Source organism: Podarcis raffonei, chromosome 9 (assembly GCF_027172205.1).
Source record: "Podarcis raffonei isolate rPodRaf1 chromosome 9, rPodRaf1.pri, whole genome shotgun sequence".
Lineage (NCBI taxonomy): Eukaryota > Metazoa > Chordata > Lepidosauria > Squamata > Lacertidae > Podarcis > Podarcis raffonei.
The window spans coordinates 2,155,221-2,171,848 of record NC_070610.1 but is presented as its reverse complement, the minus strand read 5'-3'; the positions used below and the strand labels follow the sequence as shown (position 1 = coordinate 2,171,848).

The 16,628-nt window shown below is 47.5% G+C and overlaps 1 protein-coding gene across 3 annotated transcripts in view; it reads left to right on the top strand.

Moving 5' to 3' along the window:
* ISL2 (ISL LIM homeobox 2) overlaps window positions 1-16,628 on the top strand; it is a 39,812-nt gene that overhangs the window by 16,416 nt on the left and 6,768 nt on the right. For 2 of the 3 annotated variants that reach the window (XM_053402677.1, XM_053402679.1), the window contains exons 6-7: window positions 761-873; window positions 1,004-1,663. In XM_053402677.1, the coding sequence (XP_053258652.1) occupies window positions 761-873; window positions 1,004-1,037 (147 nt within the window). In that variant the 3' untranslated portion in view covers window positions 1,038-1,663. Of the gene's footprint in view, window positions 1-760; window positions 874-1,003; window positions 1,664-16,628 lie in introns of those variants that run through there. The other variant, XM_053402678.1, reaches the window with a different exon arrangement.

The following is a 16,628-nucleotide window of genomic DNA, read 5'->3' as shown; positions in this document are numbered from 1 at the left end:
CAAACTCCCTGCGTGAATAAAGACATCTTCACCATCACCTGGTGTTACAAAGACCATAGAAAAGGTGTTGGCTGAGCCTCTTTGGGGAGTCTGTGTGGGATGAGTTTTAATGCAATTAAATTGCAGTTTATCCCTCCAGGCACCTGCATGTGGGGGCTAAACAGAGTTTTAAAATCCCATCCTTGGAAGCAAAATAAAAAGCATAGGAGCTGTAAAATCTTGTTTTGAGTTGGCTTCCCCATTCTTACCCCACTTAACAAAATATCAGGCAGCAACTTACTTTATTGGTTCACAGCAGTGGAAGCAGTAAAAACTATGCAGGCAAAATACTTACAGTAAACCCAGCTCCAGCGAGGGGAGGCATGTCTGCATCTGATGGGCAGGAGGGACAGGAGGTGCTCTGTTCTTTCCTCTCCAGGAGAGCAGGGCAAATGGCGCCACACAGAGCCCTCTCTGCTAACTGCGTTTCTATGGGCCGTGTATCTGCCTCAGCAATCCAGCTCTGTGATATTAGCTCCCTCTCATCCTAACTAGCAAGAATATGCTTTTGTTAGGTTTGGCGGCTCATCTCCCACAGTCTGTTCTATAGCTCAGGTCACCCCCCTTTGCACCTGCCCCAGTGGCATGTGTCCCCCCAGAAGGTTGCCTAGAAGGCAGTGCGGCCCCCGGCTGAAAAACGGTTCCCTGCTCACTCCTGCTGCAAGATTGGCATCACTTGACTAATCCCCAACCTTGTCGCCCTCTCTCTCCGCCCCCGCAGGTCTCCTTCTCAGAGTCCGGCTCCTTGGGCAACTCATCTGGCAGCGACGTGACCTCCTTGTCCTCTCAGCTCCCCGATACCCCCAACAGCATGGTCCCCAGCCCGGTGGAAACGTGAGAAGAGCCTCCTTTTACCACCCCCACCTCCCCATGGACTTTCGCATGCTCCTGACCCCTGCATGAGATCTCCTGAGCTCCGAGCAAACTCAACTCTTTAAATTATTATCTTTTATTTAAAACCCAGCTCCCCGATCTTTCCTAAACCGTCATGGCTGTAAGCGGCACCCGCCTCTGGACTGCACCGCACTCTCCAGCACACCGGGGGGAGCAGAGCAAGACTCCCAAGGGATTCCGTGCCCCCACCCTCCGTGAATACCTCTGGATTGTACTAGGATGACTTTCCTGACTCATGTAATGGTAGCTTTAGAGTACCTTGTCTTTTTTTAAAAAAACAAACAAACAAAACACTCTTCATTGGGAAGAAGCAAACCTGATCGTCTTGGAATTGCCAGTGCCATTTGCCACACTATGCCAGGAGCCTGGACAAATCTTGAACTCCCTTATATTTGTTTGCTGGCCCTGGAAGGGGGGATCTGTCTGTCTGTCTGTCTGTCTGTCTGTCTGTCTGTCTGTCTGTCTGTCTCTCTCTCTCTCTCTCTCTTTTTCCCTCCCCCCTCCAAGCCTGCATGATTGCTGGAAAACTATCTGCAAGACTTAAAGTATCCCCCCCACTTCTCTTGCCAATGTTAAATTATCTTCTGGATGGAGGTGAGGTTTGTTAGGCCATTGCAGACCAAAGTAAGTTATTGTTATTATTATTATTTATTGTTACGGCAGAAGATAAAATGGTTGGGATTGATATTTTGACCTTAATAATAAAAACGAACAAACACCTGATGAGAAAGTGCTGCAAGTCTGTGTGAATCACTGCCACACAGGATCAGAAGGCTGGGATTAAGGATCATCACTGCCGTCAAATATGGAGGCCACATGAACATTCCCTGTGTTTGTTTGTGTGGAATGAAGACATCTTAACACGGAACGGTTTCCCCAGGTCAGACAGACTGGAACTATATGAAACCTGCTTCTCCTTCAGCCACACATCAGACTGGAAGCTTGTATGGGAGCTGGAGGCTCCACCGCCTTCCTGGCCCTGATCAGGCCCTGATCTGGGCAGGTGTGTCCATGCGTCTTCCCTCTCCTCCTCACTTCCCTGCGGAAGGTGAGGAGGCTCCAAGATCCAGCCAGGGTCTCACACAGTGGTGTCAGAGGCTCCTGTGACAAGAGAGGAGCAGAGTGAGGGTGCTGGTTGAATTAGTGCAGGGACATGGACCCTCAGGCTCAGGGGCCAGATGTGGCCCACCTAGGCTCTCTATGTAGCCCTCAGGACTTTCCTGCTCCCCAGCCACACTCCCTTCTGAACCTCCTTTGCCCTTCCTTGAACGTTTTTGTCTGGCTGGACTGTGTCCTTGATCGTGCCTCTTGTTTGGATGAAACGGGTAATGGAGAGGGGTGTGTGCAGGAATCAACTCACTGTGCAAAGGCAAATTTTCAATTCCTTGCTCCATGCATGTTTGGCTCTGGCCCCATGTGCTGCTGACATGTGGTCCCTAGAAGCTTGCCAGAAGGGAATGTGGCGCTTGGGTTGAAAAAGGGTCCCCAGCCCTGAACTACTCAGCAGTTTTCACAAATTGGTTCATGCTTTGAAGTGCCTCTGAGAAAGCCTAGTGCCAATTTTTGCAATGTGATGTGCTTAGAACCTGTCTTTTCCAGGGCTGGCATCTGCACATGCTGAAGTCTACCCACTCAGGATTTCAGTGGCACTTTCTGAATAGACGTATATGCACTTCGTGGTGGGAAGCTGCTCTTTGGATGTTTTCCTCTGTCTCTAAGCAGTGAAAGATTCTGGAGTTCTAGGCACTTACTCAGGGTTTGGTTTCCTTGGAATGAAGGTCAGCAGAGGCTGTGGTCTTTATTTACACATAGATGCAACCTCAGTGTGGGATGGAGGGACTCACTGCATCACCACTCCATGGAGATCTTGCTTCTCCATGAGTTACAGCTTTGGCTCCAGCACATTCAGGTCTCCGTGTCTCCAGCTTCCCGCCTGCTTCCCGCCTAGCTCCTACCTGGCAGCGAGGTGAGGGGTGGTGGTGGAAGGCACCATCACTTAGTTGCAGCTATTGCAACTTGGCGGCTCCTTTTGGGATGCTGATGAGGACATTTAAGTGTTCGGATAAGGTCATTGGCCTACAAAAAAATTATCTGACTAGTTCCACTTCTATTAGATTCCAACCCTCACTGGGTGCAGGACCCCAAGAACTGGAAGGGGCTCAAGGCATCATCTCTGTCACAGCACCAGTGCAAGGAAGCCTAAAGTCACCCCTGAAGCACTTAGAGCAGATCACTTGACACATCCGCAGTTCTGTGAGGAAGACTAAGGCTTCCATATTAACAACCTCACAAAAGCCAGCAATCACAATAGTTCTTTGAAGGAAGTCATGACAGACCAGGCAGCTTAAAATTGTATTCTGTATAGCAAATGGAGAGTTTTTTATTTTAGTTTACAAAAATTTATAGGCCATTTGGTTGTAACAAAATGGGTTTATAATGGTCTTGTAGGAAGACCAGAAGCTGCCAGACATGGAGTCCAACCTTTGGCCCATCTCTCTCCTCCCGGTCTGCGGGGCCTGGCAGTGCGTCTCCAAGGCTTCAGCAAGGAGGTTTACCCAGCCCTATTGAAAGGGTGTCAGTAGAGGCTGTAAGTCTATGGGGCGGATTTATTACATTGCAAATATCCTGCTTTTCTTTCATGGAGCTCAGGTGGATGTGAACAATCCTGTGGGGAAGGTTAGGCTGAGAGGGAGCGAGAGAGAGAGGCTGGAGGAGGTCTTTGCAGGAAAGTGCATTACATTTGCCTTCTGCTCAAGCTTGTTGGTTAGCTTCCTTTTGGTCAGTCATTCCATTTCCATTCCCACTTGCACCCTTTTCTGCCACTTGGAGGAGGACAGAAAGGGCACCAAGAAAGTTAGTGAAGCAAAGGCAGAGGAGAGAGAGTGTGTATCTGTTCAATGACCGTTATTTGAAATGCAATTATTCATTTTCTTGCTATGTAGTCTTTATGGGAGGGGTTGCAACCCTTCTTATTACTCATTAAAAGCCTCCTCTGTCCTACAGTGGAGAAAAATACTGTTGGTCATATTGACTGCAGTAGCAGAGGCCTGACCTCCTGCGTTGCAGCAAACCTGGAACCAGCTTGCTTGGTGACTGAAACCACTGAGCCATCAGTGTGATCCTCCAAACATTTAGAAACAAAATATCGTTCATCTTTCACACTTGCAAGAAATGCCAAAGTCAAACCAGAGTCTCAGAGTCGTTTAAACCAATTGCACCTTTCCCCTTCCTATGCCATTAAATATTATTATTATTATTATTATTATTATTATTATTATTTAAAAACGAAGATGATGGCCACTGGGCCCATCACCTCCTGGCAAATAGAAGGGGAAGAAATGGAGGCAGTGAGAGATTTTACTTTATTGGGCTCCATGATCACTGCAGATGGTGACAGCAGTCACGAAATTAAAAGACGCCTGCTCCTTGGGAGAAAGGCGATGGCAAACCTAGACAGCATCTTAAAAAGCAGAGACATCACCTTACTAACAAAGGTCCGCATAGTTAAAGCTATGGTTTTCCCGGTAGTGATGTATGGAAGTGAGAGCTGGACCATAAAGAAGGCTGATTGCCGAAGAATTGATGCTTTTGAATTATGGTGCTGGAGGAGACTTGAGAGTCCCATGGACTGCAAGAAGATCAAACCTCTCCATTCTGAAGGAAATCAGCCCTGAGTGCTCACTGGAAGGACAGATCATGAAGCTGAGGCTCCAATACTTTGGCCACCTCATGAGAAGAGAAGATTCCCTGGAAAAGACCCTGATGTTGGGAAAGATGGAGGGCACAAGGAGAAGGCGAGGACGGAGGACGAGATGATGGGACAGTGTTCTCGAAGCTACGAACATGAGTTTGACCAAACTGCGGGAGGCAGTGGAAGACAGGAGTGCCTGGTGTGCTCTGGTCCAGAGGGTCACGAAGAGTTGGACACGACTAAACCACAACATTATTTATTTATTTATTTATTTATTTATTTATTTATTTATTTTCTAGCAGAATTGCTTGATTTTGGGGGATGGGATACAAAAATGAGGACAGCTGACATGCTGCTTCATTCAAAAGGTATCTGTTTAAATAAAATAAAGTTTTTTGTTTGTTTTCTTTTTAAAATAGAATATCCATTCTCCCCCTCCCTATTCCCCAGGCCAGCCTTATTCAACCTTCTACTCTCTAGACATTTTAGGCTACAATACCCATAGAGCCATTGTGGTGTAGCAGTTAGTGTGCTGGACTAGGACCTGGATGAGACCAGGGTTCGAATTCCCTGCTCAGCAATAAATCTCATCTTGGGGGCTAGTCCCTGCCTCTCAGCCTAACCTACCTCACAGGAATGTTGTGGGGATTAAATGGGGAAGAGAACTATGGACTGTACCTTGAGCTCCTTGGTGGAAAGGAGGGGGGAGTATAAATGCAATAACTAAAATAAAATAAAATAGGCCATAGGGGCTGCATTGTGGGCCCCCCCAAAACATCTGCTGCTCAATAAGCCAGCTGCCCCCCGTCCTGTCCCCTTACAGCGGCCGGACTGCACTGCTGGCCAGCCCGGCACAAGCGCACTCAGGGAGGCCACCCCAAGAGGGGAAGAAAAAAGGTGCCGCTGCCGGGTACCATGGGGGTGGGGAACACTGCATGGGGGGAATGTGTGGCAGCATCTGGACAGCTGCTCCTGATCCATATACACTTCAACATTCTCCCTAAGGAGTTGGCAGAGAGGGGTGCATAGCAAGGCTGACAATCTTGCACCCCATCCCAAAGTTGATGGACTACAATACCCATCAGCTCCAGCCATCATGGTCACTTGTCGGGGGTGATGGGAGTCGTAGCTCAGCAGCACTGGCTGGGCCACAGGTCCCCCAGCTTCCCTTAAAGACTGACGTATGATATCTACTGCAACTTAAGTGCTTGTGGGCAGGGTTCACTCCATCAGACAGACTAAAATGTTCGCTCTCATTGGCAGATGTGTGTGTACAGCAAAAAATAAAAATTGTACACGCTGAGGCCAAAAGCCTATGAAATGCAAGAGGCCCAGTCTGTGACCTTTTCCAGCCAGAGTTCAAATGTATTCCAGATAAGCAGAGCCACTGGCCCACCAAGCCAGTGGACATTTCTACACCCTGGGGGTAATGAATTTCATAAGTTAATAAGCTTAATTGTGCTTAACAGAATTTGCTGAGCAAATTGCTCTAAATTAGTAGCTTAGTTAAACCCAGCCAACCACTCCAGGCCCCGCTCCTTCCCACCCTAATAAGGTGGAGGAAGAAACACTTTCTGAGTCAAGAATGGCCAAAGGCAAAGGGGTGCGTAGGCAGAGGGTTTTGCACTAGACTCTGCCAAGGGATCCTCCTTTGGTGAGAACTGCAATAACAGGGCTATATTCCTCCCCTGCCAGCCCCCAAACTAGGAGCTGTGGAGCAGCATTGCCCCTCTACACGGCAGCAGGCCTGGCAAGGCAATGCTAGGGCCACCAGTGCTGACTTCTGCTCCTGCATTGGGCAACAAGGTCTGCAAATCTCTATTTTAATTCTCCCAGAACAGTGGAATGACAATATTGGGTGATGTTGCAAGGCAAGTGGCAAACCAAGGCTGATTGGAAGACCCAGACAGTGTTATGGGAGAGAAGCGTTCTGGTGTTGCTGCTGCAGCAGCAGCACTGTGTCCTTTGCCAGCGCCTGGGCTGTGGCGCAAAGGGTGAAGAAAACTCACTGCGTCAGTCCAGCCCTCCCCCCAGGTGGGACCAGGGGCATGGAGGGCTCACAGGGCTCTGCTGTGCTGCCTGCCTGCCTGCCCGCTCAGGGGGAAGCACGGCCAGCCAATGTGGGCCTTGGTGGGCGCATCCCCCCCCCAGCCGGGAGACTTTTCAGTGAGGGGGCTGGGAGCACAACGACGAGGCTAGGCTCTGGGTCCCAGAGATCCTGGCAGCAGATAGGGCAGGACAGGGAGCCCTGCATGGGGGCACCAGGTTCAAGCCCCCTCAAAATCATGCACCCAGGGCTATGCCCCCCCCATGCTATGTCCCTGAGCAGCAGCCAGCCTTAGATGGAGCCCTTCGGAGAAGCAGCAGTTCTTTACTACTACTACTATTTTATCATTATTAATAAAATAAACCAAAGATAAAGGGCATAAAGAAATACTGTTCAACTGTAGGTTGAAAGCAGCATAAGGTTGGACATCATCATTGAACTTGTTGTTCCAAAGCTTTGCAAAAACAAAAACCCATTTCCCCATAAACTTCTTAGGCTGGCTTTATTCTTTTGTAATAATACTAAAGTTAGTTACTATGGGCCAAATTTTCTCAGTCCATTCAAATATAGTAAGATATATGCTCCCTCACCCAATATTTAGCTATTATCATCTTAGCAGCAGTTATAAGATTAAACACTATTTCTCAATCTTTTCTGGAATAACATCTTTTAGATAGCCATGCAGAAGACGAACAGCGGTTCTGCCTCGTGAGCTCCGGCAGCCTAGGCCTCCGACATGCTTCTGCGACCTGGTCCTCTGTTTCTGAGGAGGCACCAGTGTGACGTCCTCAGGCCCCACGGACTCACCCTGCATCTGGCTGTGCCCTGCCTGGGGTCAAGAATGATAGTCCAACGGCGACTGGTGGACTACAGGTCCCCTCGCTATAAAATATACTTTTGTGTGTGTTGTATTTAATACACCTAATCCTTTAAAAAAATGTTGGCTGCACAATAGTGATTAAGAAGAAAATAAAAAGTGGCTGCTAAGAGGAGACCAGGACTGTGGCCTTAGCTCTGATCAGGCTGCGCATCCCATGAGTTTCACCTGCAAATGCCTGGCCAGGAGAAATCCTCTCTGCACCCCATCTGTCTAGCCAATTTCACAACTCAATTAGTAGGAAACTTGTCTGCTGGATTTTCTCTGCTCTTTTAGGAAAAGTCAAGTCTCAGTAGCCACCATCCAACCAATTCAAATCACACAGCAGCAGCAGCAGCAGCAGCAAACAATTGCCTTTAATTGTTAAAGACAAATCTGCATAATTTTTTTACATTGTCATTGCTTATTACTAAGAAACAAAACAAATAGCTGTCCAGGGATTGAGTACAAATTGTTCCAGGAGAGGAAGTAATTAATTAAGGAATTTAAGTCTGCAGTGTTGCCAAGCAGGGAGCAAAGATTAAAACGTCCCTCCTGGCGTTTGATTCCCTGGAGTCTACATTTTCCAGTGTTTCATTGCTCTCAAACATGGAATCTATATTACTCTCTCCCCTCTTCAATTTTCTTTGTCCAGTAACCTGCAAGGATAACTCTGTGTTCAAGTTTAACCCCCTCTGTTCCAAAACTCACACAGACATCAAATTTAATTCCTGAAAGAGTTTTCAAATACATAAGAGCAGTGCAGACGCACTATTGCACAGTGGAGTACGACACCACATGAAGGACAAGACTGGCTTCCTACGGATGTTAAATGTCAAAAATCGGCTGGGGAGGAAGTTGGGGAGAAAGATACTCGACTTGTTCTGCAAGATGAAGGATACTCCTGCCAATAACAGCAATAATATCACACTGCTGGCTCACTTGGCATGGCCAGCCAAAGTAAAATGCAATAAATCAAAGAAGTTGGCATAAAACTAGTTTGATAAATCCCAGAAAAAGGGTCAGAAATACCAGCACATCACCAGAGAAGCAACAATACTGGTTAAAAAAACCTAAAAGGAGCTGGCCTAGGTTGACATTTTCATTGACTCTAAGATTTCTTGGGGGGTTTCCCCCAACAGCTTATCCCCCAGAAGGCGTAGGTGTGAATGTGAATCACTCTGCACTTGCTTATGTTGTATTGCATTTCCTATTATAATGCCCATTCAGCCAGTCTGGAGTTCCCTGCAATCCCTTCTTGTTCTTACCTTGAAAAATGTGGTGTCCTTGGGACACGTGGCCACCTCATTGCTCACTCCTGACTTAAAAAGCAGAGTTCCTATTCTTGATCCTTGGAGGAACCCACTTCTCAGATCTGTACATTCCTCTCCCCTAAAGGTGGGAGATGTTTCAAAGCCTAAGCACAGAATGTGGGCTGGATCTTACCTAGCAACTCAAATAACTCGAAAAAGTTAGACAGGACTCATTCTTATGGAAGCCAGGCTGGTCCTTCTGCAGCAATACTTCTTCTTCTGTGTGCTTCGTAATTCTATCTCTAATCATGCTTTCCACTAGTATTCCTAGAACAGACATTATCCAGCCTGTAATTTCCTGGAACCTTCCTGGACCCCTTTTCAAAATTGATTTCACACCGGCCACTTTCCAGTTCTTGGGTATGGAGGCTGTTCTTAGGGGCAATAGAGATATATCCATAGGCGCCGACTCCATGGGGCTTGAGGGGGCCCGAGCCCCCTCAAAAATTCGTTTGGGGGGGCTCCGCCCCCCCAATAATCTCCGGCGCCCCTCCAGCAGAGCGCCATCGCCGCCCCTCCCCCAGCCCAAAATGCACAGGGGGGGCGGGCTGCATGCCTCCTGCCCTCCCTCCCGAGCAAAAGCTCCACCCAATTTCCTTTGGAGCTGATTAATAGGCGCAGCACGCTCTCCCCTATTCGCTCACGAGGAGGCGGCGCCACTTTATTTGCATATTCATGAGCTTATTTATTATTCATGAGCTTTCCCGGGCCCCCCCAATATTTTTTATAAGTCCGCGTCGCTGGATATATCTGTTAGATGACCAGCCCTTTAAGAACTTTCCGATGGGTGCCACCTACACCTGGTGATCTGCTTGCTTTCTAGGCCTTGTCCCTTTGTCTCTTGTCATGGCCAGTTGCCTCAGACCTCAGGGGGGCAGACTCCCAGTCGAAACCGGCAAGCTGTGGCCAGCCAGTGTGGCCTCACAGAGCTAGACTGACCGGGGACCTCCCCCAGAAGGAGCCTCAGCAAAGCCGCAATCAGCCTTTGATTGGTATTTGTAAAAAATAGTTCTGTTCCACCATATCATACAAATTTATCAGAATTGCAACAATATGAACCCAGGAAACCAAAAGAAGTTAAGAGCAAGTGAAAAGCGACAGAGTCTGGCGCGCGCTCCTGGCCGCTTGGGCGTTTGCAGGCCGAGCCAGCCCAGAGCCGGAGCAAGAGGGCGGCAGCTGGGCGCGCCTCGGGGCTCGTGCCCGCAGCAGGAGCGGGCGCGGCGCGCTGGGGGCTGCGCGTCCCCGGGGCGCGGAGGCCGCGCTTCTTGAGGCTCCTGTCTAGACGGCGGAGCGGCCGCCGGCTCCTTATCTGCGCTGGCATCGCCTGCCAAGCGGCCCTGCGGCGGCGGCGGCGGGGGGAGCCGGGCGGGAGCGGAGAGGCCTCGGCACTCGGCGGCCGCCTCTCCCGGGAAGAAGCGCCCCGGGCTGCTGCGGGTCTCGCTGCGCTCGGGGGTTCCTCGGAAGGAGCCGCGACGTCGCCTAGAAATACAATTCGTCCGTCCGTCTCCTGGCGGCGTTTCCAAGGGTCCGGCCAGCACAGGATCCCTCCCTTCCCTGCGCGGAGAACATGGAGAACACATGGATTTGGGCGTCGGGCCGGCGCTCCGAAGGCGCTTCTCTCTGGCCTTGGGACTCTCCCTCCCTGAAGTGGCGCACGGCGCTTGTGAGGCACAACAGCCGGACCGAGGCAGAAGGCCATTTCCGAGACACGCGAGGGAGGGAAGCCCGAGCCGAGGACCCGACCCTGGCCTTGGCCCTCAAGCCTTGCAGGGCTCCCGCACACACCGAAGGGCCTCCAAGTTTGCCCACTCTCTTCAGTTCTGAGGGAAGCCTCTTGCCACCAGGACCGGCCTTGGAGCACCCAGGGAGGGGAGGCAAAACAGGAGAGGTCTCCCCCGCCCTCGATTCTCCCCCCCCCGCTTTGAATTGGGCATCCTGGTCGCTGGCCAAGCTTAACATTTATTACTTTTAATTATTTCTAATGATTATCTCTTTTAGCCACCTTAACCAAAACAACTCAACACTTTTGCAGTGGTGTAGGTCTATAGGTGAACTTTGCAAAACCACAGTCTATGTGCTTCAACACTACCCCCCCCCAATTAAATTCAGAAAAATATTACTGACATCACAAAGAAAAAACTTTGCTGAACCAGATTAAGATACATAGGGCTACAAATTACCAGAAACCTCAACAAGCTATACCTTCAAAACTATACCCCTTTCTGGTGGGAAATCAACAAAGACCTGAGGAGATGGAGTAGAACCAAGGTCACTTTCTCAAACTAGCCATGATCAAAATGATAACCCTCCCCAAATTAACCTGCTTATTCCGAACCCTCCCACTTTGGATCCCCTCAACCCAACTCCATAAGTGGCGGAAAAAACTACACTCGTTTATCTTCTCATTCAAAAGCCACCTTCCCTCCTCAAAAGAAAAAGGGAATTCCCATTATAGAACTAGACTACAACGACAACCAAGTGCACCAAATAAACTCATACATCTTACAAGACAAAATGAAACAATGGAGATAGGTATAATTGGAAACACCCCCACCTCACTGTATCAATTTCTCCAAAAACAAACTAAAGAAAACTCCACGACACATAACAGGTTCACACAGACCATGCTTGAAGCATGGAAAGAAAAAGTAGGAACATTGTCCCCAGCCCTCCCCCTGCTAATCCCCCAGGTTTACCACCCTCGGCTCCACATAGCTTTCAAATGAGGATATGGCAAGCCAAAGGCCTACACCACCTAACAGACTTCTACAAAAATGGCAACCCCATACAAAAACACAGAATGAACTAGGAGACAACCAAATATCCTGGCTGGCCTGTCACCAACTACATGCCTTCTTAAGCCACCCAGAAACAAAGGCAGCACATACTAGGCCATTGACTAACTTTGAAAAACTGCTGTCAGCAGAGTGACACAGCAATATAAAAAACACAGCTCCAAGGCTTCAATACCACAAGCAAAGACCAATGGGAACACAACATAGGTTACGAAATAAACTCAACCCAATGGTTGAAGCTGTGGACCAAACCACCCTTTAAAGCCCTCTCAGCCAACAGGTGGGAACTCACTTTGAAACTTATCTACAGATTGTACCTAACACCATGTAAGCTAGCAATGATGAACCCAGGAACCTCACCTAGGTGCTGGAGAGGCTGTACCGCCATGGGCACATACCTCCACAATATGGTGGGATTGCCCAAAAATTCAATCCTTTTGGATATCTGTCTTACAAGAAATCTGCAAAATAATAAAACAGGTAACACTTTTAGGAAAGAACACTAAATAACTTCTGAGACAATAACGCACACTCACATGACAAAAAACTTTTAAGTCACTTACAGCAGCTAGGAGTGTCATAACTGGAGAGACCTTTTGGGAGCGTCCATGGACCACTGGTACCCAACTGTATGGGAAATCGCCATACTAGAAAAACTAGCCAACAAAACTACAGGGACAAGTGAAAGAGGATGCCTTCACCCCGTGGGGCTTCCCTTTATCACATACACAGCCCAACAAGACAATGACCAATCCCACCCCCCAGACAACATACGAATCAGTATGGCTAACTGAAGCCAGCAACGCCCCCCCCATCAAAACACACTGCAACCAATCAGCTGCAACCAACCATTTCTTGGGCCCTCTGACCTCTTGCTCTGCCAACAAAAATATGACACCTATCCATGTGACGCTGTCAAAAAAGCACCACTCGTATACCATGTAAAAAATGAAAGTTTGCTGTCTTCCTTACCTTGCCCCCTTCCACCATTTTTTCTCTTTATTTTCTTTTTTTTTTATTAAATATTTATTAGCATTTTCAAGAATTAAACAAGAACAAAAAATATACAAAAAAATACATAACAAAATTAAACAACAAAAAAAGAAAAAATAGAAAAGAAACACATAAAATTATTCATACTTATTGTTCTTAACCTTATTTCTCAGACCTCCTCACACCTCCCCTTCTTGTATTCCAATTTAAATTATCAGTTCAGCAAGTCCTTAACTTATTTCTTTACCTTAATTTATACATTTATTCTAACATACCATTATTTTACTTTGCCTCTTTTTTCCATTTCCTCCATTTATTTTTTACAATCTTATTTTCAATTAATTTAAAAAAGAAGAAACCAATTTTACCTTATTAAAAACACACATCAATACTTATACCTCATTAATTGTTCTTAAACCTTTTTCCTAAAGTCGACCAAAATTTCCCTTCCACGATTTACCCAATTTCCTTACCACTAATTAAAAATGAAAAGAAAAACAAATTATCCTTATGTACCCTTTGGATCCCAACCTCCACCCGCCCTTTTTCCCGGTTCCAGTCCCCAACCAATGTCCATCAGTCTTTATGTTATTTATTTAGCCTGGAGACCTCACGTCCGAGGCCCTTTTATCTCTCTCAGTTCCTTTCTGCCGGTCTCTTTGATAGTCCTTAATGTTAAACCCCAAGTCTCGGAGGGGCTCCGGCCCAGCAGAATCCTTGTTGCTTCCAGCCAGTCTTCCATACTTGAACACGAAGCCTATGGGGGGCTCCAACTCTTGTTTCAAATTTCTTACAGATCCAGATGTCCCCAAGGCTCCAGCTTTCACCTTCCGCAGATTTATAATCTCCCATTCAGACCAGGCTTTCCACATCCAATTTTTATTGTCCTTTTTTATCATCATGTCAGGCCTCATATTGTAACTCTCCTTTAACTCCTGCACATCTCCTGCTTCTCCTTCATTTTCTTCAAAGACAGCACCTTGCTCCATCATTTCTGCACTTTCAGTTTCATTTACTTGTTCAGTTAAGTAGGCTTCCTGTTTCAAGTCCTTATCAGGCTCAAAACTGTTGTTCACTGTCCAGTGTAGTAGTGATATCTTTGTAGACATAACATTGTATTCATCTTTCAAATTTCCCAAGAGAGCGAGTGTTCTATCCAGTTCTGCTTGAAATTTACGTGCTCCAGCCATTTTTGTAATGTAGTATCCCTATTACCCCTCTAGGGGGATTTTAGTTCCTTAATATTCCTTTCAACTCAAAACCAAAAGTCCAGTTAATTTGTATCAGCCCTCGTTATTTTCAAATAAAACAACAAAAACAGCAGAAACAATGTTCTCTTTTTCCAGCTGGCAACTAGCTGACTCGCAGCTCTCTTGACAGCTGTCAAAATCTTCCATGCAACAGACTTTCTCTTAGGACGTTCCCGGGTCTCGGGGGGGGGGGGGTGAAATTTCAGTCCCCAAATTCTTTTTATCCTCCAGTAAATCCTTATAGTGTCAAAACCGTGAAATCAAGATCTTTTCACTAAGAAACAGGTTCTCTCGACCTTAGTTGCCCAGTCCTTTGCTTTAAATTGTTTACAAAGAGGGGGGGGGTGACTTCCTTTTTAGCCCCTTCCCGCTCGTTCCAAATCCAGAATTAAGTTTTTTAACGTTCCAATCTCCGTATTACTCACAGGTTTATATTTTAGAGTCCAGTCGGTCTTGGAAGAAGTTGGCGCTCTCTGTCTATGGCTTGCGGCTTCACTCCGTAGGCGAGGGAGTACTCTCAGCACCGCGCCTCACCCTGCCTCCGCTCCGAAGCCTTTAAAAAGGCTCCGGCGCGGATTGGGGGGGCGCAAATGGTGCCCGCCGAGTCTCTGTGTTCACAGGCATCCGCGCCTGTGATTTTAAGGGTCCCCGCTTCGCCGCAGCGGCCAGACCCAGACGCTACGGAGCCGATTCCCTCCGGAGCTCGGAGGGAATCCGCCATTAAACAATGGCGCCAACCCGGAAGTCTCTTTTTCTCTTTATTTTCTCCCCTCTCCCCACTTCTCATTCCCCCTCAACAAAAATGTCTCAAACTGACTGTAACTGACCTGTATGAAGAATTCTACGATTTGAAAACTGTGACACTGAATGTACTTTTGTTACTTATGGAAAATCTTTTAATAAACACACACACAAACACATACAACAATTTCAGAAGCTGCTTTGACCAAACTCCTTTTGTCTAATGGTAGGGCTGGCCGTGGAACTCCATGGACCTGTGTGGAAAGATTCTGACTTCAAGCTTTATTGCACACAAAGATGGGAGCCCCCCTGAGCCCCAGGGGGAGGGACTGAGTAAACGTGCTCAAGATTGTTCTATAAACTACTAATCCTGAATCCACTTACTAAGGTCTTTACACCATTACACCATTGGGCTCAGCGGGGCTTAATTCCAGATAAGCACACCTATGAATGGGTTATTGCCGTGCCAGCATTTCCCAGCCTGGTGCTTTCCAGATGCTTCAATCTAGCAACTCCCCTCCACCTGTCAGCATGCCTGTGATGGGGGTTATAGTCCCAAACTTCTGGAGGGCACTAGGCTGGCAAAGGGTGTACCCTCCTCTTCCAAGGGGGGCAGGGACCCCTCCCTGATGCTGCTCCCCCAAGTCAATAAAAATAAATAAAAATACATAGGAAACTGAGGTTCTGCCCCCCTAACAAAAGACCTGCCCTCCCACCAAAAATCCTGGATACGCCTGTGTCCCCCTCATGTTTCCATCAAGCAATGAGACTTGAGGAAAAATTGAGACTTGAGGAAAAATTGCAATCCTGGTGTGGTTTCTTGGAAGGCTAATCACAGCCGTCTTACGGCTTTTTAGCAAACCTATCCTGATCAAAAGTATTTCTACAGTTTGTCTCAGGCTACATCTTGCAGGAAAATGCCACCAGCAGAGAATTCTTGCTGTTATCTGGGTGATCTCCTTTTAAACAAGCCAAATGGTGGAGGGCAACTTCTTTGCACAGCTCTGCCTTTTTTCAAAACCAAGCCCAACCTCATGGTGCTGTGCACAATTAGATGGGCTTAATGAGCTATCTTTTCCTGGTACAGGATTAAGGAACACCTGCGAGCATCTCTGTCAAGGAGCCGAAAGGAATTGTCTAAATCCCACTTGTCAGTACTAACACAGATGCCTCCAGTCCCTTCCTTTTTGGTCTATTCTTGCAGGAAACTGTATCATGGATTCTTGATTCTACCAGGACACTTAACTCCATTTTGTTGCTCATTGTGGCTTTCTGAAGTCATTTCCTGATAGTCAGATCCCAAGCTGAATTTTATAGGCATTAAATCAGACATCTTGGGATGGAAGGGCAACAGTACAGTGGTACCTCAGATTACATACACTTCAGGTTACAGACTCCTCAGGTAACAGACTCCGCTAACCCAGAAATAATGCTTCAGGTTAAGAACTTTGCTTCAGGATGAGAACAGAAATCGTGCAGCGGCGGCGCAGTGGCAGCAGGAGGCCCCATTAGCTAAAGTGGTGCTTCAGGTTAAGAACAGTTTCAGGTTAAGAGCAGACCTCCAGAACGAATTAAGTTCTTAACCTGAGGTACCACTGTATTAAAAGAGAATGAAAATAATAAAGCAAAGACTGAATACTACTTTCCTTTCCTTTGATGAGTTTTTAAAATTTCAGACCAGCACAGAGCTGGGAAACCTCTGGTCTATGAACCCAACTAGGTCTTGCGCAGGTCCCAGCTTGGCCCACCAAGTTTCCCTCAAACCACACCCACAGCCTTACAACTGGCAAAAGTGACATCAGGTGTGGAGCAAGCAAGACCTGGCTGCAAAGGAAAAACCAGGAGCCTGAAAGTGCTCCTGGTTTCTTGGCAAGCAAAGCTTGCTGTCTGCTGAAGGGGGGAGACAGCAAGCTCCGCTGTTATTGGCTGAGCACTGCAGAGTTTGCTGTAATAACTTGCTTGCAGCAAGTCTTGCAGGGATGGCGCTCACTCCAAGTCCCAAAGAGTCA